Raw genomic sequence first — 25,346 nt, 5'->3', positions numbered from 1 at the left:
CTCAGTTATGAAGTATGACCTTGGAGGATTAGGTGAAATTAACCGTGTCCTCCTGTAAGTTGCTTTTTGTCAGAGTGTTTCATCACAGCAACAGAGAGAAAACTAGGACCCACTACTACCTTACATCTGCACTGACTTGGCAAATGATTTCCAGAAAAAACCCAAGTCCATATACATTCATTCACGTCACTAGTGTGTGCTGGTCATTGTATGCCATATTACCAAGACAGTCCTGATGTGATCAATCAAATGAAGATAAACCAGTGCCTCTGAAACAAAACAATTAAAACATGCCTCATGCTGTGCCTACAAGGCACTGACCAGGTCTTGTATGTCTTTGCCACTCCAAATCATTCACCAAACCGGAGTCCCATGTCCCACACCCACCAGGCAGAGCAAACAAAAGGTGCTTCAAGGAGATGGTTTGAGCTGCTTATGTTGTTTGATGTAGCTAGACTTTGATGCCATGATGGAGTCCATGAAAACAGGTCAAGAGGAGGTTGTTAACCAGGAGGGGAAGCTACGAGAAGATACACCAGTGGAATATTTTTTTTAACAAGCAAATGAGAAAAGGAGATTGCTAGGTCCTGTTCAGGGGTCCTCAGTTCTGAGCCTCTTTCCTGTGCCTTCCTGCATGCCTAGAAGAATAGTAAATCGCCAGACTCAAGGGTGCTCATTGAAATTCGAGTCATTCCTTTCAAATCAGACCTTGCATCCTTGCCTCGTCCTTTCACTCCATTTATCAAGTTTGTACACAGGGTGGGTGGGAAGCTGGTGTTGTTGCTGGTCTTTTCCTCTCTCTATGGCTTTGATTCAAGGGAGCCAGGAGGTGTAGACTGAAGAAGACATGGAAATCAAAAGGAAAACAGACTCTCCTGAGAGTCAAAGTGAAATTGAAACTTCGAGCTTTCACTACCTCACGTTTCCTTGTAAGCACGGTCTTGGGATCTGGGTAATTAGGAAGAAAGGCTTTTAATAGCTTAAAGAAGGGCTCCAGGGGATGCTAATGTGGCCATTGTTCCTAATGTTCACTGGCCAGTGAAACAGTGGGCTCTAATTTTATTTCCCATCTACTTGGGGTTTTTTTTGTTTGTTTTCATCCTGACTTATTTTGAGATCTCAACCCAACATTAAGTTAAAAAAAAAAGACTTCTATTTTTATATATGTGATGTGGATGTGTGTATGTCCACGTGCGTGTATGCTCTGTGTGTGTGTGTGTGTGTGTGTGTGTGTGTGTGTGTGTGTCCCACAGAGACCAGAAGAGGGTGTCAGATCCCCTGGAGCTGAAGTTACAGGTGGTTGTGAACTGCCCACATTGGGCAGCAAGCACTTTTAACCACTGAGCCTTTTCTCCAGTCCCCATGAAGTTTGTGTGTTAAACCACATACTCTGGTTTTAGGATAAACATCATTTTTTCATCTTCTTTCAGTGTTTGAAGTCACTGAGAAAAATTACATTATTTACATTCTATTGCAAGTTTGCAAGTTACCCTCTGAGCTCAGCCTAAGGGTGCTTCTCAGGGCTGAGGAGAGTTGCTCACCCTCTCCTGGGTATGTGGCAGGCTCTTATCACAGACATATTACAGAGATTTACAGCCTAATCAGGCTCCTTCCCCAGCCACATTAAACTCAATCTTCAGTAGATGAAGTTGAGCTCTGAGGACACCTTCTTGACCTCTAGCCATGAGCCCTTTATACTATACGTCCAGTGGTAAGTGGAAGGCAGCAAAGGGGTGGGAAGTGGTGAGACCCATATAGAATTCTTGACTTAGCTCCTACTTGTGATGCTATTGACAGTTGATAGTTGCTAGGGAAAGGGAAACAGTTTTCTGTGAGGGTGTGGCCCATGGTAGGTCAACCATACTCCAGCAGATTGCTCCATACTCATGCATGTATGAGCAGCATAGATTGGAAAATAAGCGGGTAAAAAGAAGACATAAGATTGGGAGGGGTGAGGGGTAAACATGATCAAAATAAATTGTGTGCATGTATGAAATTCTCAAAGGATTAGTAAAATGGTATATTAAAAAAGAATCTTTGAGTTAGAACTCATCATCCCCCAAGTTATCACAGATGCACAGAAAACATATCCACAGGAAATCATTAAAAACAAAGCCAGGGGCCAGGGGTGGCTGAGTTACTAAGAACACTTACAGCTCTTGCAGAGTACTGAGTTCGGTTCCCAGAAACCACTGGCAGCTCATAACTGCCTGTAACTCCTGCTCCAAGGGATCTGATGTCTGCTTCCTGCTTCTATCTACACTGCACTCATGTGGCATTCAGTCACACAGACACATAAATAAAAATAAACAAGATAAATAAAAACAAAAATTTGGGGAAAAAACCCAAAGCCAAACTCATCCAAGTCTTTTGGATAACTATATTATTATTATTATTATTATTATTATTATTATTATTATTATTATTATTATTCTGCTCAGCCTATTCATTTATCTGTAGGAGTTGGTCTTTGCACATCCTAACTACAGGAGACAGTATTTGATTCTCAGAGGAGTTTGGGAAGAAGTGGGACGTTAACATAAAAATAAACGAAGCAGCAGAAATAAGCTAATAGCATGTGTTGGAAAGAGTTCACGCTGCACCTGGCTGCCCCAGGGCCTCGGGAGGCTGTAAGAGGCTGCTGACAGACCCACCTCTCACCTCAGCCCCTCTGCTGTGACCTTCAGGATGCCAGCCTTGGAACAGACCAGCAATAGCAGGCAGGTAAAGCACCGTGGACAAAGAGTGGCATAGGCTGAGGAGATGAGAGTCGGAGGAGAGGAGAAGCCCTTGGGGCCATTGTCTTACCCTTCACAGACACTTCCTGGTTCCCAATGCCTGTTAAAATGCAGCCCATCCTGCCCTGTTAGAACCCGATTTTTAAGTAAGGAACTCTATGTTTTAAGTAAGGAACTCTATGCTGAGCTCTGGGCCAGTTTCTAGATGCTTCCAGAGGCCTCTACAGAGATTCTCACTAAGAGTGCTTGCTGCCTTGCCAGTTTTCCATCATTTTGATTGGCAACAAAGGGGTGGGAAGGGGTGGGGCCCGTATTAAAATTCTTGACTTAGCTCCTAGCTGTGGTGATGTTGACAGTTGATAGTTGCTAGGGAAAGGAAGTCAGTTTTCTTTAAAGTGTGATCCTGGTAGGTCAACCACGCTCCAGTGGATCACTCCAGACCTATGCATATAGGCATCACAAATCGGAAAATAGGGGGGAAATAGAGGGCACAAGATTGGGAGGGGGTGAGGACCGAATGTGATGTTTCTCCTCCCTTCCTGCTCTCATCAGCCTTCTCTGGTACCAGAGGTTTCAGTCCGTAGCTTTTAGGACTCTGGTGTCTGTTGCAGGATGGGGCACTGTGTCAGTGCTGAAATGTGTGGCAGAGAAAAATGGTCACTTCATACCTGCAACACGGAAAGACAGAAAGAGCAAGGGGCAGAGGCTCCACTGTCCCCATCAAGGCCACGACCATTCCTATAATTCTTTTAAGATGTAGTTTATGCTTTTATTTATGTGTACCTGTGTTGGGGGGAGGGGAGGGACGTGCATGTGAGTGAGGGTGTGGGTGGAGGTCAGAAGAGGGCATCAGATCCTCCTAAGATAAAGTTACAGGCAGCTGTGGACTGTCCAGGGTGGGAGCTAGAAACCAAACTTGGGTCCTCTAAGAGAAGAGAGGCCAGGCGGTGGTGCAGTGGCGCATGCCTTTAATCCCAGAACTTGGGAGGCAGAGCTAGGCGGATCTCTGTGAGTTCGAGGCCAGCCTGGTCTACAGAGCAAGATCCAGACACCAAAATTACACAGAGAAACCCTGTCTCAAAAAAACCAAAAAAAAAAAAAAAAAAAAAAAAAAAAGAGGAGAGAGAGAGAAGTGAGTGATCTTAACCACTGAGCCATCTCTCCAGCCCCAGGCGCCACTACTTTATTCATTTCCATTTTCTTTCTTTCTTTGACATCCCCATTGCAGTTTCCCCTCTGCCCACTCCTCCCATTTCCCACCTCCTTTCTGCCCCCCCCCCCAAATCCATTCCTTACAGCTCCTATTTAGAAAAGGGCAGCCCTCCCATGAATATCAACAAAACATGGCATATCAAATTGCAGTAAGATGCCTAACAATGCGAGCTGAGAGAAGCTAGGAAAAGTAATTGACTTGTTGGTTCCTCACCTTGCAAAGGTAGAGACCACAGAGCTATATCCCGACTGGGAGCTGAATCTCCAGCCACGAACCCTGCCCCTTTCAGACATATTTCAAATTGGCCTTCAACTCAAGTGCCTCTTTTCTCACCTCCCAGGTGTTAGGATTGCAAGTATGTTCAGTAGAGAAAGGGTGAGCAACACGCAAGGCAGAGCACACAAGTACCATCCCTATGTTCTACGAGAGACTGCTAGTTGAAGCAAGATAACAGGATCATATCCGTCATCACACATGCACGAAGAATTTCTTAAAGTGCCAAACATTATGAGGACTAAAGAAGCTAGTCAGTACTCAATCAACTAGAAACGTAGTTGCCCCATGGACTCTTCCATGGAGTCTATGCCGGTTAGTTTTAACTGTCTACTCGACACATTCTAGAATCATCTGAGCAGGGAGTCTCATTGAGGAATTGTCTATATCATGTTGGCCTACGGGCACGTCTGTGGGGGGATTTTCCTGATTATGTTAGTTGAAGTGGGAAGACATGCCAACTGTGGGTGGCACCATTCCCTAGGCGGTGGACAAAAGGGAGCTGAACAGCGGCATGTATGAATTTATTGCTCTCTGCTCTTGACTCTTGATATGCTGTGATCATTTCTCTCAAGCTCTTGCCATTGTGGCTTCCCTGTCATGATGGGCTGTACCCTGGGACTATGAGTAAATGGCCTTTTCTCCAATATGTTGCTTTTGTTGGGACATTTTATTACAGTAACAGAAAACAAAACCAAAACAAATGTAGCTTCTCACTTGCTGACTCAGGCATTTAATCAATTAATACTTACTAAGACTTTATTACAGGCCAGAAAGTCTGGCCTATGAGTGAAATATAATTACAGTAATGTATTCAAGGCCCCGGAGAAGCTAACTATGAAGGTAAGAGATGGAAATAGCCACCTGGCCATGAATGTAGGTGCAGGTAGAAGACCCACAGCCCCCCAGGGGGTTATGTTCAATTACAGAGAGATCAAGAGACTCTTATTAATTAAGAAGGTGATCCATATTTGGGAAGATGTCAATGATAATTAATTAGGTTCCAGCAGGTTGCCGTAGTTAAGGACTACATGGGATAATTTAATTGAGACAATAAGTGCTAACAGGGAGGGTCACCCTGTGAAGAATAATGGGCTTTCTGGTGCGCCTTTGGAGAACCACTGTAGAAAAGGTACCAAAGTACATCTCACTCTCAGCCCAAATGGCTGTGATATTGGGACTCATCTGAATTCTCAGACTCTTAACTTGGTGCAAATAGAAGTCTGAGGGTTGCTGGAGTGAAAACATTTTTGTTGTATTAGGCTGGCTGCATTGGCATGTGGAAGACCACCTGTCCTGGACTTAGAGACTGCCATGAAGGGTGACCAGCCATGACTGCCATGAAGAATGTCCCCATCTCCCACCTGTGGGCCCAGCTGCTCATCTACTCCAGTGAGGAAGAGAACAGGGGCTATAGGGCATGTTGAGGTCCTTAAATAAATCCCTGAAGTCTCTGTGTTCTTGAAACAAATGCTTAATGTCCTATAAAAAAAATCAGTCTTCATGCTGAGGAGAAAAATGGCACAGAAATCTCAATTGAGATTCCCTTTCTCAAGAAAAATGTATGTACATATACAGGTACACACCCAACCCACAAACATAAAATTTCACTAAATCAAAAAGGCCTTTGTAATGCAAAAAAGGGATCTATCAACCAGTAGGGCATGGGCTGTAGTAGGGAAGTATTTAATTTTCCCAGGAAAGTAACACTTGCCAAAGATAAAGAGTCAGAACTCATCCCTCTTTGATGACAGACCATTGGCTCACACTGGACTATGGGGACTGGAGTACTGGTACCAGGAACTAAACAGTTGCAGCAGTAGGGTCCACGAGACATCATGTCATTGTTAGGGTGTGGCAGCAGACTGAGCACTTCAGGAAGCCAACGGTGGTGTCCAAGAGCGCAGCTGGTCACTCCCTTATTTAGATGTCCCTCTAGCTGCCACAGGAGAGAAGACACAGGTCTGGCCTTTGCAATTAACTCTAATCTGGAAAATTTAGAGAGAATTTCTTTGAGGTCAAGCCATAAGGAGTGAATGGGAATTTATAAAGAGAAATTTTGATTCAAAACATTTTCAGACAGAGATAGAAGTAAAAGCAAGAAGTTATGGAAAGCTGGCAGAGGCCATGTTGCAGAGAGGAAGTGGCAGTGCCGTGGGAAAAGAAGACAGGAAACCCAGGAAGGTACACTGAGGCAGGAGAACCCAGGGCTTTCAAAAACCATCTGGACAAGTCTGAAAAGGGGGCTCTTTTGTTTGAGACAGTTTTTTTATTATTAATTAATATTTTTTCATTTAGTTTACATCTAGATCACAGTTTCCCCTCCCTCCTCTTCTCCTGTTCCCCTATAGTTTCTCCCACCTCCATTCTACTCCTCCTCCATCCACACAGGTTCTTTGAGACAGGTTCTTATTCTATAGCTCAGGCTAGCCTCAAACTGCCATGCCATCCTCTTGAGTGCTGAGACTATAGTCATGGGCCATCTCACACACAGCATATTTAACTTCTTTGATTCACATTTTCCTAGCTTCTGGAGCAGTGGTTCTCAACCTTCCTAACTCTGCGACCCTTTAATATAGTTCCTCATGCTGTGGTGACCCCCGCAAGCATAAAATTATTTTGTTGCTACTTCATAACTGTAATTTTCTACTGTTATGAATCATAATGTAAGTATCTGATATGTGACCCAGCCTCTGCCCATCTGCATTTAGTGAAGATCGAAATAGAATCAGAGAGACAGAAGTCAGGGAGATACGTAATGTAGCAGCAACTGTGGCTATTTGTATGGCCACCGACACCACATGCTACCTGCCTTCTACATTCTTCCTGTGGGAAACATGGGAGATACCCACAGGAAGCTTTGGAGAAGGGTGAGCAGATTGAGGTTTTATCTCACATATGGAAGTGTAGGGGCTAGATTGGGGGAGGGGGCAGAACAGTGCTGACAGGCTGGCGTTGAGGGAGCATAGGTATGGTCAGGTGTGACTGCATCTGCCACCAGAGAAATAAGGCTGGAACAGCAAGGTTCTCGGCTCCAGAGGAAAGGCGTGGTCTCAAGGATGATAACAGAAGGGAAAGGCAGTCAACTGTCTACACAAACACACAGTGCAACCACATAGTGCTTATAACTCAGGCCTGCCACACAGCACGGAGATGTGCTTCAAGGGTCACTGTATGCAGTGACTTCAGATGACCCCTCGTCTCATGCCCATCATGCCCATCCACTCACTGGGCAGTAAGATGGTTAATACTGATTGTCACCTTGGCAGGATCTAGCTAGACTTACTTAGGATACAAGCCTCTGCTTATTTGTGAGAGATTATCTAGACCGGGTTAATTGAGGTGGGAAGACCTACTTGAACTGTGGAAGGTACAATTCCATGGGCTGGGGTCCTGGACTGAATAAAAAGAGACATAGAGCTGAGCACCAGTGTGGTGGGTAGTTTTTTTTTTTTTGTTAAATTGACACAAGCTGGGGTCATATTGGAAGAGGGAACCTTAACTGAGAAAATGCCTCCATTAGATTGGCCAGTGGGGCATTTTCCTGATTAATGAGTGATGTGGGAGGTGACACCTCTGGGCGGGTGGTCCTGGGCTGCATAAGGAAGCAGGCTGAGCAAGCCCCAAGGAGAAAGCCAGGAAGTTACATTCCTCCATACTGCTGCTTCAGTTCTTGCCTCCGGGATCTCGCTTGAGTTCCTGCCACGACTTCCCTCGACTCAAGATGCTTTTGGCTATGGTGTTTTATACAGCAATAGAAACCTGTGATGACCAATGTCCGTCTCTCTGCTTCCTGACTGCAGATGCCACATGACCAAAGGCCACACTCTCCTGTGCTCACACCATCCTTATCATGGTGAACTGTACCTTGAACTATGAGCCGAATCAACTCTTCCTTCCTTGAGATGCCTTGGTCAGGGATTTTGGAACTAACTGAGGCAGAGAGACACAGCTTTGCTCTGTTGACCCCACCCTTCCTGGGCACTTTCCTGTAGTCACTGTGCCCATAGGCAAGGGTGCTGCAGCCAGTGATGCCCAGGGTATGTCTTCACTCTCTCCCACTCTAAGGTTCCTGCTTCTGATGGAAAATTGTGGTCTCCCAAAATTGTGGAAAAACACAAACCATTTTAAGTGTAAATTCCCTGAACCCCTCAAGCTTAAAAAAAAAAAACCCATCTGGTTCTTCAGAACAACATGGAGAGGCTAAAACACATTTGGAAATCAAATTGCTTTGAGCCCTGAGCACCAAGGCCAATTTTATCTCCTCAAACATATACTTTTCCAGTATCAACCAGCCAGCTGATACTTTCCTACATTCAAAGGAGGCAATTTTCTCCAATTTTCCAGTCTCTCCAGCTCTGTGTCCCAAGACACAGAGGGCTCTCTGCCAACAAGTGGCAGGATTCAAGAAAATGAGCGTGACCAGAAGAAAGTCTGCACTGGGCATGCTATCTTTTATTACATAGGCAGTTGGAGTCCAGCCTGGGCAGTAGGAAACTCTGTCTTGTACAAAGAATTGAAAAATGACAAGGTGGGTGGTGGACTCCATGTAAAAACACAATACCCTCATTTTAGAATTAACATCAATCCCAGCCAGGCTTACAAAGGGACTATTTGCCAAGTAAGCAGCATGTAGAGATGGTACAGGAGATTCAAATGGGTGAGTTTCCCATCAGCCCACATTGGGGAGCTATTGGAGGGACATAGATTTGTTTTCTTTGTGTGTGTTTATGGTTTCAGATGGGATCAGGACCTCAGATTTGGAGATGCGTGTTGAGGTTAAGTTTGTAAGGTCTTTGAGGCATATGGGAAGTCCAAGGAGGGCTCTGGTCTGGAGATGTGCATTTAGGAGTGGTCAGAACACTGACAGCAAGAGTGTGCAGGTGGAGGAAGGCAGGACCAAGTTAGGGCCTGGGACTTCCATCATGGAGAGTGCTAGGAAGAGAGGCCACCAGCAAGAGGCCTGAGGTGCAGGGAGCTACCAGCAAGGCAGAGGACACCAGAGGACAGGACGGCCGGGCCATAATCAGTGAGGAGGATTGCCTTGAGAAGGGCAAATCACTCCAGCATACACTGCTCTCAGAGGGAGGAAGGTCTAAGAAATGACCTTGAGGAATGACATTGGCATTCCTGAACCTGGAGGTCCTCTGTGACCTTGACAAGAGGAAGTTCAGGAGCTTGGGGTAGATGCCTAATTAGAGTGGGTTCCAAGGCATGTGTGAAAGAGTGTGAAAGAGATCATGGTAGACAGCTGCCCCAGGTTGCAGAGGACAGGGAGACCATGTGGAACCCTAGTGGGAACATGGACAATATGAAGGGCAAGATATGGATGTGGAATGGGACAGAAATGAGGATGCATTTATTTCAAGATCAGCATATTCTCATTCACAAAATGTTCAGGGGAGAAGAGGTTCCCTACAATTATTCCTGAAGCCAGTGAAAGTTTACCTATGATTTCTTTAGATGCTGTGTGGAGAGGAGGTGGGTCACTGGTAGGTGAACACAGGCAGGGTGAGTGTTGCAACCTCTCCCAAGTCATTTCTGCTGAAGAAGATGATGGATGAGGGATGGAGGGGTGAGGAGAGAGGGGAAGGTTTGAGACTGCCCATCACTTTGGGTTGAGGTGATTTAGTTTGGAAAGAAGTGGTAGCCACAATGTTGTCCCATGTCACAAAACCCCGGAACATTGCAGAAAAGGTCCCTCTGATAATTTCAATAAGAATGTCCCCCACAGGCTCATATATTTGAAAGCTTAGTCGTCAGAGAGTAGCACTATTTGAAAAGGACTAGGAGGTGTGGCTTTGTTGGAGGAAGTATGTACCTGGGGGTCAGCCTGGAGGTTCCAAATGCCCCTGCCAGCCCAGTCAATGTCTCTCTGTCTGTCTCTCTGCCTGTGGATCAGGATGTAGCTCTCAGCTACTTCTCCAGCACCTGCCTGCATGCTGCCATCCTCCCTGCCATGATGATGATGGACTAAGCCTCTGAAACTGTAAACAAGCCCCCAATTAAATACTTCCCTTTCTAAGAGTTGCTGTGGTCATGGTGTCTCTTTGCAGCCATAGAACAGTAACTAAGACAGTCCTCAAAGTAGAGAAGGTAATGCAGTGACTGTCACAAACATGAGACGTTACTTAATGCAGCACACGTGTGGAAGGACCTAGCTGCCACCAGTCTCTCCCCAGCAGGCGGGAGGAACCTCCCAGAAGCAGGGAGCTTGTCAGATCTGCTAGTTTCTGCCCTTCTCCATTGTAATAAATCTACAAGGAAGTCCTACAAGAGTCTCAGGATTCTAGAAGATTTCAAGCTTTCAGAGGAGGTGGGCTTAAGAAACGATAAAGTAAATAAAAACTGCTATTCTGATCACCTCACAAATACAAGCATCATTCAGCTGCTATAATGATACCACACAAACACTGGCCCAGTCCCAACTCTTGACACCTCAGTGGTCAGAATGGCCGTTCGGAGGCCAAGGAGCTTTGCTGGGGGTTTTACAACTTTATACTATCAATTACATTTTAATCACTTATGCAATTATTATATTACCAATGAAGCTATTACTTTATTTAAAAAGAACCAACCTATAGTCTTAAAACTCCAACATAGCATGTTTCTTTATGATAAAAACAGGGCCTTACTTCTAGACCATGAGCCCCAATATTAAACCCAAGACTCATGTTAACACCAGTGATTGATGTGTCCAAAAAAATCTAAGTTCCTTCCTCAGTAGAGAAAGTCTCCATTTCCTTCCAGCACTTGGTTGTCCTGTGACTTTCAAGAACAGAGAAGTTAAAAAGATGGGCCAGGCAGTGATGGTGCACGCCTTTAATCTCAGCACTTGGGAGGCAGAGCCAGCCTGGTCTACAGAGTGAGTTCCAGGACAGCCAGGATTGTTTCACAGAGAAACCCTGTCCTGAACCCCCCCCCCCAAAAAAAAAAAAAAAAAAAAAAAGATGGTAGGAACTCTGAAATATTCACAGCCCAGAAACTGGTTAAAACCTGAAAAGGAAGCTGGTGAGGTTACAAGAGAAATTTCCTGGAGACAGGAGACCTGGATTCCACCTGGAGTAGCAGTTTGTGAATACCAGAGAAAATTAGGTTGATATGGGATGTAAGCTGAGCTACTTAAACACTCTGAGCCTCAGTTTACACACATTAAAATGGAGCTGGTGGAATCTGTGAGAAACAAATGACTTAATAGGTGTGAGGTACTTATTGAGAGGTTAAGACCTACCAGACACCCTGAAGATTATCCCAAGGAGGAGAGGGAAAGTGGGGGAAGAGGGAGTGAAGAAAAAGAAGAGGAGGAGGCTTAAACTAACCCCCCACTTTGGGGAAAAGGGCTCTGGCTGGTTTCCCTTGGGTGGAGTCGGCACATCTCTAGGAAGCCATTCTCATTTAGTCAGAACAAGTCCCCAGCACATGCCGCAGACAGCAGCGGGGGGGGGGGGGGGGGGGGGGGGGGCAGCTCAGAGAAAGGGCCCTGGCTTTCAGCAACTTACACAACCTGCGCCTCCATTTCATGGCTTACATGCTCCCTTCCCTTCCCTTCCCTTCCCTTCCCTTCCCTTCCCTTCCCTTCCCTTCCCTTCCATTCCCTTCCCTTCCCTTCCCTTCCCTTCCCTTCCCTCCCCTCCCCTCCCCTCCCCTCCCCTCCTCTTCTCTTCCACAGCCACTACCCTGCTCATTTCATTTAGACTCTTGCTTTAGGACTAGGCTGTCTGAAACCATGGCAACCTAATAAAAAAGTCCACAGCTCTACTCTTTGGTCCCTCTTGGAATCTTTCTAGGCCCTCCTCCAGTGATCTCTGAGCCCCAGAGTTGGGTCTGGTACCTCATATTTCTACCCTTCCATGTATCCCTGGAATCTGTTTCTGTACACACACACACACACACACACACACACACACACACACACACACTCACACACACACACCCCTTTTGGATTTGTTTTACTTTCTTATCTCTGGGTATCGTCTCTCAGCTTGCATTTGGGTCTTCTGATCACAGTTTAGCACAGGCTGATGTTTTAGACTTACATTTCCCAGAGGTCTGTTCTCTCTTATCTAACAAACCCTAGCCATCCATTTAAGACTGCTCACAGTCTCCAAAATGCCTTCCCACGGAGAGTGAGGCAGCAGGATTCCGTCTCTCTGCATCTATTGAGTTAGGATCAAGTTTCTCTCCAGAATACATCTTTGGGCTCCCAACGAGACTGTACTTTATTCTCAAGGTCTAACATTGAGCATTGCCTGAGTGCTCAGACCTGCCCAAACACAAATGTGTGCATTCTTGCACACACACACACACACATACACACACACACACACACACACACACACACAAAAACAAACAAACAAACAAAAAAACCTGGGGGTCAAGTGGGTGGCCAGCCCACTGTGCGGCAAAGGACACGAAACTGGGGGTCAGCTGGGTGGCCAGCCCACTGTGCGGCAGACCAGCTCTGCCCTGTCAGGTTCTCAGGAAATCTGCTGCTCTCTGGAATGCTCTAGTATTGGGCCTGGGCCTGACGCACTAGAAAGGCTTGCCAACCTGAGGGGTCAGGGGCATTCCCTAAAGGGAAAATCATGCAATGCACAGCCACAGACACAGCAGAAGAGATACCACCTGCCAGGGAGGGCCAGGGAGCAGGCTCATGGGACTTCAGACCCTTTAGATGAAATTCATCATCCTGGGCATCAAGAGGAACATACTGCCATCGGTACTCGGTTCTGTTTTGTTTGGTTGCTTAAGAAAAAGTCCCCCAAACTATAAAATGAGATTGGATCCAGATTAAAGTCGAGAGGGAAGGCACGTTTCTCAGGGTCTGCACAGATCCCTGTATTTGGCAGTGACCCAGTGCAGTCCTTGGTCACAGCTAGTTCCCTGGTGAGTGAAAGTGAACTGAAGGCGGGGAAGAGGACTGGTACCATGAGGAAGGCAGGCTCAGCAGAGCAGCACCATGGGCTCTGTTGCTTAGCAACATGTTTCCTCTCCCTGAGAGGAAATTCCAGCTCCAGGAGGGAGGTGACACATGGCAGATGATGGAGGATGGGTCCTCAACAGACGTCTCTCTCACAAAGCTGAGGCACGCTGATGTCTGTGAGGCAGCCTGTAGAGTAAGGAGTGGCCCTCCCGGGGTCACGTGTTCTTATGATGGCAATGTGTTGACAGTCACAGCCAGAGATCAGACCTTCTGCAGAGCTTCACAGCCACAAGGGAGGGAGAGGACAAACACAGGGGTGACAGAGAGGAGGTGGGGTGGGAGGCACCTCCCAGGTGCTCCAAGCCACGAACTCACCGCTTATCCACTTGGCCTCCGGGTCATGGATTTTGAAGTCTTCACTGAAAAGATCTTCCACAGTCACCTTCTTCTTTTGAGACAGACTAGTATCTTCCGCTGGGGGGAAAAGAAAAGAAAGGACAGAGACAGTTAAACACTGCAATGGAGAAGAGACCACATGAGGCGCTGTAATAGCCATTCAGAAATAGCGAGCACGGTCAAACACAATTCTGGATTGTGGATGGTGGATGAAAGCCAGTCTTGCTTTTCTTTAATGAGACTATCAAAAACTATGACAAAGCCATCATGGTTCAGTAAAATGGCCTCATTCCCTACACACACACACACACACACACACACACACACACACACACACACACATGCACACACACACAATCCTTTTTCTTAGGTACAGAAATCAATATGTGTCTCAAGGCTGGTAAGGATGATCAAGAGAAAAGCTATGCTTGTCCAAAACAGAGCTCAATGGTCCCATGTAGACAAGTGGGTTGCTAGGAGCTGAAATACACAAGAAACATCCTTCAGACATTCAGCCTCCGTTGTGTCACCTGTCCCTGGCCATCTTTGGGTTAAGGGTTAGTCCTTGTTCGGATCAATGGACACCCCAAATATGTGTTTGCAGACTCCCAGGACAGCCCTCCCCATCTTGACCGGAAGCACCTGGGAGAAGCTTAGGAAGTTGGTGAACTAATATCCATCCGGAAAGGACATGCTCAGTTAATGGTCCATCTCAAGAAGGCTTGAAAATCTGCCAGCTTTTATCCTGTTTATGGAGGTCAAAGTGTCCTGGATTTCAGCTCTCCCTCAGAAGAGGCTGTCTCCATTAGAGCCACAAAGTCCATTTATCTGCTTAGGAAAGACACAAGGTTCTCCAGGAGGCCTGAGTGAACAGCTGGAATACCAAAGCTAGGCCGTCCAAGTTACTTCTCTTATTTTTACGTGAGTAAGAGACTATACCTTCAATAGAAGGATCCAATACTGTGTCTACCAAGAATGCTTGCTTCCTTCCCTGTCTTCTTAAATGGAAGATGCTAAATTCACTGGATTTCCTTAAAGACTTTGGTCTTCATTTTATCAGCTCCGCTATGATGTGGGGTGATCTCAGCTAACTAGCAGTGCATGAGATGGCATTGATTTTTGTGTGGCTGTTTTATTTTATTTTTTCAGGGGTTCAGGGGATTGAACCTAAGTCCTTATGCATGATATCCAAGCAATCTGCCCCAGGGCACTGGTTTTTTTTTTTTTTTTTTTTTTTTTTTTTTTTTTTTTTGCATTTGGTTTCTGGTTGTTAAGTTTCTGTTTCTTTCCAATTTCTGGTAGTCGAGTCATCTTGGGGCCATCATTGTGCTTGCTCTCTGTGGCTCCATTTGCCTTTTAAATGTTTCTATTTCCAAATGTGTAGTGGGTCTGGCCATAGCAAGGAGCTTTGTGGGTATTGCATATGGAACAAAGAATGATCTCTGAATGAAGCTCCTGATGAAGCTCCTGATGCTTTTAGGATTTCAGTTCATAGGTTTTATTGTGGCACCTTGAAATCCTTCCTTCTGGCTTCTCTGGATGTTACATGTTACAGAACTCACTGGAGAATCTGTGTGTCCCTGTGTGGAGCACATAGGCCTGCCTATCAACTCCCTTTCTCCTGTTACACTAACAAGGGACCCCACTTCAACTGTACCGTTTCTGAGATACACTGGAAGTTGTGGATGGACTGGTTTCCTGAATACTAAGTGGAATTACTATGAACAAAAGTCTTGAAAATTGCAAAGAGATACAATCAAAGGTGTTCTTACTGTGACACATGACCAATAGTCACATACGGAACAAAAAAGGTTCCCAACACAACAACTTAAAACAAGCCAAGCCCTTCCCTCTCACATGGCTTTCATCTACCACTGAAGAAGCCACAGAAAGAGACACTTTAAAATGCGATGTGTTTTGGCATCCATGGACATCAGGCATGTATGTGGTACATATACATATATGTGGGCACTTACATTTTTACATAAAATGAAATAAATAAACTTACAAACTCTTATTTTGATTTTTAAAGTTTTTAATAAACATGGAAGTTTGTGGTAGAACACTGCGTGTGTGTGTGTGTGTGTGTGTGTGTGTGTGTGTGTGTGTGTGTTCTATTTAGGCAGGAAACTTAACTTTGCCCATAAGTAGTTATACATTCCCTAGTTGTTCTCCGCTGTGTCTCTGTGCCTAGTGTGGCAACTATATAATCCACTGACTTATAGTTTGATTCATTCCCTGTGACTTTTGAGGTGCCAATGGGCACGATCAACTAACTGATGTGTCCATGAGCCACTGTGACCCCAAATGCAAGGAAGCTCACGGAACCTCGGGAGCCAAAGTCAGTCAAGCAACCAGAACAGAACAGCAACAGTGCAAGAGCCTTGAGGCTGCCGGGTCTACCCCGTGGTCAACAGGAGTAAGACTGAAGGAGGAATTCTGGGAAGTGGTCGACAGGAGTAAGACTGAAGGAGGAATTCTGGGAAGTGGTCGACAGGAGTAAGACTGAAGGAGGAATTCTGGGAAGTGGTCAATAGGAGTAAGACTGAAGGAGGAATTCTGGGAAGTGGTCGACAGGAGTAAGACTGAAGGAGGAATTCTGGGAAGGCTTTCCTAAGGAAAGAACAGTGTAGCCCAGACAGAGGCAACAAAAGAACATCCACACTAGGAAGGGCTACAAGGCAAGAACTGCCAGTGGGTTTGGTATTTTGAGGACGCGGTTTATTGGCAAAGCCGACGGCATGTGCAGGAAGCAGCTCGAGATGAAGGTAGATGCTCTCATTATGTTTAGACACTCTGTTAGACGATGCTCTCTTGTGGGTTTCCTTTTCAAATCTGGGGCAAGAGTCTGTTGTAGCTACAGTCCAGGACTCTTCATACCAGAAATTATAACAATGACCTCATTCGGAATCACCTCTCCCTGGTCCTTCATGCCCCAGCTTCTGAAGCTCTACCTGGGCCCCATAGCCCCTCAGGCAGCCTACACAGCTCTTGCTGGCTTCTATGTCTTTGAGCATATCTTCCTGATTCCTTCAGTCCTGTCTCCCTAATTTTGTTCTTTTTCACATAGCTCCTAAATTCTTAAATGTAAATCAGCATATGTTAATTCCTATAATTCCTGATTAGCTTTTCCAAGTCCAGTGGCTCCTCTTTCTTAGCTTCCATCTTCTTTAATCACATCTATAGTTCTTTTTAAAAACAAAAACCCAGAACGATGTTTCCCATTTCCCTCTGGATCTGAATTCCTTAGCCTTAGTCTTTCCTTGGGTTAATCTGGTGTTTCACTCCACTGGGGCCCAGCTTCTGTCACACAGTAGTCCTGGGTTGTGGGGGACTCCTGGCGGTATGGCCTTACACATGATGCTGATGGTCTGGACACAGTGTTTGGATCATGGCTCCCGAGTAGCTCTCATGTGATCTGCTGCCTAAACAGGTGTCGTGATTCCAGCTCCTCTCACAATGAGCCCAGCTTTAGGACAGGGCACTCCCCAAACTGCAGCCTCTCCTATTCACTGATATTCTCACCCTCTATTATGTGTTCAGGTTCTGTGGGTTTCTGCCTGGTATTTCCTTCAAGGATACCATTCCATTCCAGGTGTGTGAGGAAATCATGTTGCTGTTTGTGAGAGCAGCTACGCATCAGTGTGTTGCTCTATAATTTCTCTATGCCTATGGCCAAGACAGGGAAGCATACATGCCTAGCTTCCCTCTTAACCCGACAGCCAGCCTTGAGGTGGAGACAAGAGAAGTAGCATTGACACTTGGGATTTCTCCTTATGGGAATTCAGGAATCACTGGAAAGTGATTTTCTCTCAGCTCTTTAGCTTGATCCTAGATAAGTATATGCTTCTTCTAATCAACCTGTCATATTGATTACCAGGTCTCCCATGGTCTGGGGTGATATAGACATGAGGGTCAGTATTAAGGTGAGTTGCTCAGCCCCACTTCTTTTTCTAAGATGTTTTTTGGACACTGATGTTGTTAAATAGAACAAGGTTGAGCATATCTTCTCTAGTAGGGATTTTAAAACTTGAGATAATTCCACCACCCTAGGACATGCTAAGCAGTGGCATCTGCAGCATGTACTCTATGGTGTCTCATCCCTTCTTGGCCGTTTTGGGGTGGGGACAGTCTTCAAGAGATAATGGCACTGTGCCTCTTATAATCCCCATAGAATAAGGCAGAATAGCCACTGCAGAGAAGGAAACTGGAACCACTGAGACTTCATGTGACTTCTCCAAAGAGGTGCAGCAGGCAGGTAGAACAGCCCAAGTACTCAGTTTCCAATGCCCAAAGGAGACATGGGCTGGAGAAGGTAGTTCCACAGAGGCAGTGGGACTCACCTGCTGAGGCTCAGTCAAATGGCTTCTCTTACGTAGAACAATGCCCTTACAAATACTTCAGAAGAACATGGGGAATAGATGTGGTGGCTCGTATCTGTAGCACCAGCTCAGCCAGGAAGACCGTAACTCAAAGCTAGTCCTAGATTCATACAAAAACTTGTCTCAAAAATCAAACAAAAGAGAAGAAGTGGAGGAAGAGGAAGAAAGGGAGAGAGGAAGGAAGCAGAAAAAGAGGGAGGAGACAGAGAGAGAGAAGAGAAGGAGGAGGAGGCAGAAGAGGGCAGCAACAAGGAAGCTGCCTATTTACACTCAGGTGTTCCGATGACCTCACTCAGTGAGCCAGCACCACCTGCTCCATGAGGACTGGCCTAACACACATGGCTTGGCACAAAGGAAAGGGTTCTGTGAGAGCCGAGGGTACCTGCTTGGCTCTGCCAGTGTTTGTCTGCCTGTGCATCCTGCACCAGGCTCTGCCATGAGCTGGAAGCAGCACTCCCATTCAACTTCTATTTAAAGTGCAAACAGCCACCCAGGGACACCTGCTGCAGACACTGCTCACCCTCCCTTGTCCTTACCATAAGGAATGTTTGCAGTATTCCATGAGAACCCAGGACAGGGAGAGCTCAGCAAAATGTAACATGAACCTGGGGCTTTCCAACCTCTTTTCCAGCTAATGTGGACAGTTCATCAGATGCCAGCTCTGCTCAGAACCAAGAAGGTGGCATCTCATACCTACACAGAAGCCCTCCAGACAGAAGGGCTGCAACTGTGATCCAGGGGCACTCTTGCTGGGGGATGTCTTTCTGTATGCTGTGAATATGGGTTGCTCTGATTGGTTGATAAATAAAAGCTGTATTGGTCTATGGCAAGGCAGCTTAGAGGCAGGCAGAAATCCAAGCAGATAGACAGAAAGAAGAAAGGAGAGGAGAGAGACATGCTAGCCTGCTGCCCAAGGAACAACATGCCAGCAGACCAGTAAGCCACAGAACATGTGGCAAAACACAGATTAATAGAAATGAGTTAATTGAAGGTACAAGAGCTAGCTAGCAAGAGGCCTGCCATAGACTATATGGTTTGTATATAATATAAGCCTCCTTGTGTTTACTTGGGTCTCAGTGGCTGTGGGACCAGGTGGGACACAGGAGAAAACTTGTGACTACACACTCTTTCCTACCACACAGTGAGACTGATGCCAAAACACAGCAAAATGTATTTTTCTGCAGAATTGCTCTGGAATGCACCAACCATGGATATAAAACTAAAGTAACTATGGCTGGGTTGAGAATGACATTGAGACACCTAACCTCACGTGAGTGACAGCAGAAGGATTATAGGAAAACCTGCCCTCAGCCCCTCTGTAGGATGTTTCTTTCAGACTGGACCAAAATGGCCACACCATCTTTTCTTCTACAAAGAGTTAGCGTTGAATCTATCACTGTCTTCACACTTTTATTTCGTATGAGCTTGGCTTTCTTTACTTTTTCTTTTTTCTTTTTTTTTTGGTTTTTTTCGAGACAGGGTTTCTCTGTGTAGCTTTGTGCCTTTCCTGGAACTCACTTGGTAGTCCAGGCTGGCCTCGAACTCACAGAGATCCACCTGGCTCTGCCTCCCAAGTGCTGGGATTAAAGGCGTGCGCCACCACTGCCCGGCCTACTTTTTCTTTTTAAGGGACAGACAATGACTTCATCTTTTCAGGAACCACAAACATTGCAGATGCCCAGACAACTTCTTCGGAATGCAGAAAGCTTTGTTTTTCCAATCCACCTCACTGCTTTTGCTTATTTCATTTCAATAAGGCTCAGTGTTGCTGCAATATATTGTTTATGGTTATATCCACAGTATACAAAAGTCCCACAAATGATAATTTATCCTAAAAGTTTTTTTCTTATAAGTTCACACTGTCAAAACCACCCATGAAAACTAACAGCAGAAATAGACACACTGTACTTTTTCATTAAAACACTGGTAATTAAGCCTTCACCTTTATTATGCATGCCCACAAAACAAGAAATTCTCATTTACTGTTTACAAAGCTTCTGAATTCAATACGTCAATAGTATCCAACCCCCTTCCAGGCCTTTCAGTCCATTTCTATATATATTTTAAAAAATGAAAACTTTAAAATCAATTTATTGACCTTTTTCCTTTAGTGAGTTACATCTTACCCATGACTTCATCTTATACACAGATAGGCTCTGTGTGTATGTGTTCACTTTACCCCTTTATTGAAATAATTAGAAAAAGTGATTGTATTTAAAAGTAAAATAAGACAAAATCCACATGTCAGTTCGCTCTGCCAAGGCACTGCTTAGTGGGTTCAGTACAGTCTCAGAGTTGTGAAATCAATATTGTAAATTCAATATTGTCTTTAAAAGAAACTTAAAAAAGGCATCATGCTTCCATGTTTATCTATACTGCAGTGCACAACATTGTATAGCACTTCATTCTCTCTCTCTCTCTCTCTCTCTCTCTCTCTCTCTCTCTCTCTCTCTCTCTCTCTCTCTGTGTATGTGTGTGTGTGTGTGTGTGTGTGTGTGTGTGTGTGCATGTGTGTGCCCATGCCCATGTATGTGCATGTGGAGGCTAGAAGCTGATGCCAGATGTCTTTCTTTCTTTTTAGAATTTATTTTTACTCTATGTTCATTGGTGTTTTGCCTGCATGTATGTCTGTGTGAGGGTGTCAGAAGCCCTGGAACTGGATTAGTGCTGGGAATTGAACTCGGGTCCTCTGGAAGAGCAGAGCTCTTAACCACTGAGCCATCACTCCAGCCCACAGATGTTTCTTTATTGTTCTCTCTCTTATTTTTGAGGTAGGGTCTTTCTTACAGAACCTGGGTATTGTCATTTGAGCTAGGCTATCTGACCAGTGACCTCCAGAGTCCTCTCTCTGCCCCACCTGCCTAGCACTGAGGGTCCTGGGGGTCCAGATTCAGCTCCTCACGCTTGTGCAGCAAGCACTTCAATCACAAAGAACCCCCAGCTCCCCCATTCCTTCTTCTCGGTTGGATAATATTCCCAAGAATTATCCATTCTTTATTGGGAAATCTAATAATGATATGTTCACTGGCTATGCTTGCATTTTCTTTGGAGGAAAGTCTCACTTCTTCAGATTTTAAAACATGCAAAATTAAGAGATTGACTCTTGAGAGGCAAAAAGCTGCTCACATGCCAGAAAGATCAAGAGGCCAAAGTATTCATCCCCACAGAAGGCTCTGTGAAGAGCCTGTGTGTGACTCTGCACCTCCCAACCATCTCCACAGGACCAGACAGAGATGGTGGTGCCTACAAAGGCCCTGCGGGGAGCCTCCTGTGCAGAGGACTGCAGCCCCAGGGCATACATGGAAGACTCAGAGCTCCTTCAGAACTGACTTTGCGCAGAAACTTTAGGAGCTGTGATTCAAAGGAGCAGAGAGTCTGAAATGAAGGAAGGCTGCTGAGTCCCTAGTACCCGAGCTGAATCAGACTGCTGAACCATCCAGCCACAAGTGCACACTGCCTTCTGCAATAGAGGAGGAGTACAGGGGGCAGCCAGGAGAAGGCCGGCACCTCACTTCTGAGAGTATTTCTGCAACTACACCGAGAAATCACTGGGACTGACGACTCTGCCCTTCACCCCCCCACTCCTGTGTATAACTGTTCATCTATGTGTACATATTGGTGTGCATGCATGTGGAGACTGGAGGGCAACCTTGGGTATCATCAAGAACATCAACCATTTTTTCTTTAAAATAGGCTCTTTGAACTGGAGAGATGTCTTAGCAGTTAGAATTCTTTTTTTTTTGTTGTTTTTTTTTTTTTGTTGTTGTTGTTTTTTGTTTTTTTTTGTTTGTTTTTCAAGTCAGGGTTTCTTTGTGTAGCTTTGCGCCTTTCCTGGAACTCACTTGGTAGCCCAGGCTGGCCTCGAACTCACAGAGATCCGCCTGCCCCTGCCTCCCGAGTGCTGGGATTAAAGGCGTGCGCCACCACCGCCCGGCTAGCAGTTAGGATTCTTGCTAAGAATCTGAGTTTGGCTCCCAGCACCCAACCTACATAGCTCACAACCATCTGCAACTCTAGCTTCAAAGTATCTAATTCCATCTTCTGGCTTCTGTGGGCACCTACACATATGAGCATTTACCCATGCACACATACATAATTAGAAATAAAGTGAAAGACAATCTTTAAAAATAGAAATAGGGACTCTCATCGGCCTGGAGCTCACAGATTAGAGCTGGCTGGCCAGCAAGTTCCTCCTGTCTCCATCTCTCCTGTTCAGGGATTTTTTTAAGTGCAAGCCACTCCACCTGGTGAAACATCTGGAGTATGGGGTCCAAACTCAAGTCTTCACAAGATGTAAGTGACTATCCCTTGTAATTAGGGTAGGTGTCTATCTTGAAAGGTGAGAAGGCAGACTGTGTTAGTGCCTAAGGCCATCCAAGACACCCATGTGAACTGATTTTATGGAATGGTGTACCAGCCACAATTTGTTTGTTGGGGCCCTAAATGTTGAGGTGACTGGAGACAGAGGTGGAAGAGTTTCTCTATGTGCAGTCCTCTGCCACCAAGAGAGAGAGAGAGAGAGAGAGAGAGAGAGAGAGAGAGAGAGAGAGAGAGAGAGAGAAAGACACAGCAAGAAGCTACCATCAGCAAGCCAAAGGGAACTCGCAGAGAACAACCTCGGGTGCACCCATGAGATGATGTATCTTGTTACAGTATCCCGACCTGACCAACAAAACTATTGCTATCTCCAAATTTCTCTTGACGAGCACACAAAAGCACAGTGTTTGCAGGTAGATGCTAGATGATGCCCTCATCCTCATCCTAGCTTGCTTTACATTCAGTTAGCACATCCTCTGTAAGCACTCATACTGTCTACTCTTCCCAGTCTTGTAGAAATAACCCCACAGAACTGCAAAGAAAACAGTTTGCTTAAGGATCCAGGGTCCAAGTAGCAAGAAGCTAATTGTAGCTCTTGATGTATCTGAGGAAATCAGACTATATCAGACTTGAGTGCTTGACAGCAAATTGTTTAGTGACACACTGTAACCTTTCATAGCTACAGCCACACTTTCAGAGTCTATGAGGAAAATGTGAGAGTGAAAAATTCATTTAATGTGTAATTGTGGTAGGTTGAATAAAAATGGCCCCATATGCTCATAGAGACTAGCACTATTAGGAGGTGTGGCCTTGTTGGAGGAAGTGTGTCACTGGAGGTGGGCTCTGAGGTTTCAGAAGCTCAAGCTAGGCCTAGTGTCTCACTGTCTCTTCTTGCTGCCTACGGGTCCAGACACAGAACTCTCAGCTCCTTCTCATGTCTGCCTGCACGCCACCATGCTTCCTGCCATTATGATAATGGACTAAACCTGTGAACTGTAAGCCAGCCCCAACTAAATGTTTTCCTTTATGGGTTGCCCTGGTCATGGTGTCTCTTCACAGCAGTATAAATCTTAACTAATAAAGTTATTAATATTTTTATTTAATAAGCAATCTTGTTATCATTTCATTAGAGATTTTGTTAAAGGGAGAGAAGAGATTTGAAATATTTTCCATAGCTGAGAGAAAGCCTAGGAGGCAGGGCATAGGTGGTGGAATATGTGCCCATGGTGGACGAGGCTTCCGGACACAAGAATTTCCCAAGATACAAGAGATACATGGAAGATGGATGGACACAGAATGTATATATAAAACCATGTTCACATATTGTTATGAAATAAAGGGATTAAGGATTTCATTTAATGCTGTTGAGTAAAGAAAAGGAAGGCAATGGAATGAGGTGACTGATTTTCAAGGTTGGCAGTCCATGAACACAGGGCAGTAAACATAATATGAAGACTGAGTGAACACTAAAACCATAAACAGTGAAATGATAAAGTCTGAGAGCTGCATTTCATGACAGGAGAAATGGACTATTATGGTCACTTTTGTTACTTCATTTATTTTTCTACTGTTTGTTTTAAAATTTATATATATTCTTAACAACAGTAAATGTTAATAAAGTCATGTAATGGTTACTCTTGATTACTAAATTGATAGAATTTAGAATCACCATGGAAACAAGCCTCTGGGAATGTCTGGGAGTTTCTAGATTAGGTTAGACCCACTGTAAATGTGGGTGGCTGGGGTCCTGGACTGAATCAAAAGGGGGAATGTGAGCTGAGCACCATCTCTCTCATGCTTCTGCCCCTTGCCTTCCTAACCACGTCTTCCTGAAGTTGCTTTGGCCATGTACTTTGTAGCAGCAGCGAGAGAAGTAAATACTACAGTTATGTTGTGGCCATAGCTTGTATTCTCACCTAAATGTAGAAACTTAGCCAATGTGTGTAAATGACCCATCAACACAAGTCAGCCGACTGAGCCTTTCTAATGACAAAGCATATGGCAGTGTGACCCAGGCATGCGGGACTCCCAACAGAGAATGGGTGGGTGGTCAACTCTTGAGCAGGAGTAACAAGGGAGACCTACTAGCTCAGACCCCTGTGCCATGCAGTGTACTCCACACATACCCTGAGAGGAGCCTTAGTTCTAGAAAGTATCACCTGTTCCATGGAAAGTACATTTTAAATCCAAACCTTGCTGGCCCCATTGATTGATTTCTGTTTAATTGCCATCTCTGTGAATTTAATTCAGGCTGTGCATGAAACTTTTGTCTGTTGAGTACATAACAGGAGAGTAGAAACAGAAATGAAAAGTCAGTACGGGAGACAGGCTTGTCTTTTTCTCTTAAATTTGAAAAAAAAAATCACATTAAGCTGAACACATTTCTATTCTTTTCCCACTGGCAAAGATGAATAAGAACTAAACTCCCAGCCAAAAAGAGTGCTCTGGAGGACAAGGAAGGAGCCAGGGCTTGATTTCTGTGGCACTGGGTGGAAAGAGTGGAAGGAGAGGCATGGGCAGATCAGCTCAGTTCTCACCTTGAGTACACAGCTCTCTCTAGCCCTGACTTCTCAACCTGCAGAGTGGGCATGGGCATCCATGTCACCTTGAAAGAGGCATCCCACTGTGACCATACCAAAGCATCATAGCCTAACACTGGTTGTGGTAGAGGTGGCAGAATACTATTTTCACACAATGTTGGGGACAGAGGCAGAGGCTATCTCACTGGACCACATCAGTGAATAACGTTGCATCCTTGGAGCTCTGAAGAAACATCTGCTCTGATCTTCAGCCTCCTATCAGAGAGCCTGGATCCAGTGAAGCATCATGTCTGCCCTTGCCTCCTGAGGACCTGGATATCTCCTCTTCTGTCTCTGTCAACTCTGTCTGTCCATGTGCTTAGAATCTGTGGGATAACCCAGGATAAGCCCATCTCAAGATGCCTCAAATAACCACAAAAGACCCTCCCCTTCTTTGCTGTGGAACATCCCCATGTAAGGGGTTTGAATGGGAAGATCTTTGTGAAGACACTGTCTAGCCCACCACAGATCTCTCTTCCATTTGCTACTAGCCAGGACTTTAGAAGTCCCTCTGCATATATAGTA

General features: G+C 45.3%; 1 protein-coding gene across 2 annotated transcripts in view; it reads right to left on the bottom strand.

Annotated features, from left to right (window-relative positions):
• The window catches only part of Dpp6 (dipeptidyl peptidase like 6), a 656,578-nt gene that overhangs the window by 294,083 nt on the left and 337,149 nt on the right, over positions 1-25,346 (bottom strand). For both annotated transcript variants that reach the window (XM_059257772.1, XM_059257773.1), the window contains exon 3: positions 13,523-13,621. In XM_059257772.1, the coding sequence (XP_059113755.1) occupies positions 13,523-13,621 (99 nt within the window). The remainder of the gene's footprint in view (positions 1-13,522; positions 13,622-25,346) is intronic.

This window comes from Peromyscus eremicus, chromosome 3, assembly GCF_949786415.1.
Source record: "Peromyscus eremicus chromosome 3, PerEre_H2_v1, whole genome shotgun sequence".
Taxonomy (NCBI): domain Eukaryota; kingdom Metazoa; phylum Chordata; class Mammalia; order Rodentia; family Cricetidae; genus Peromyscus; species Peromyscus eremicus.
The sequence above is the reverse complement of the archived record's forward strand: the minus strand, read 5'-3'. Positions and strand labels throughout refer to the sequence as shown.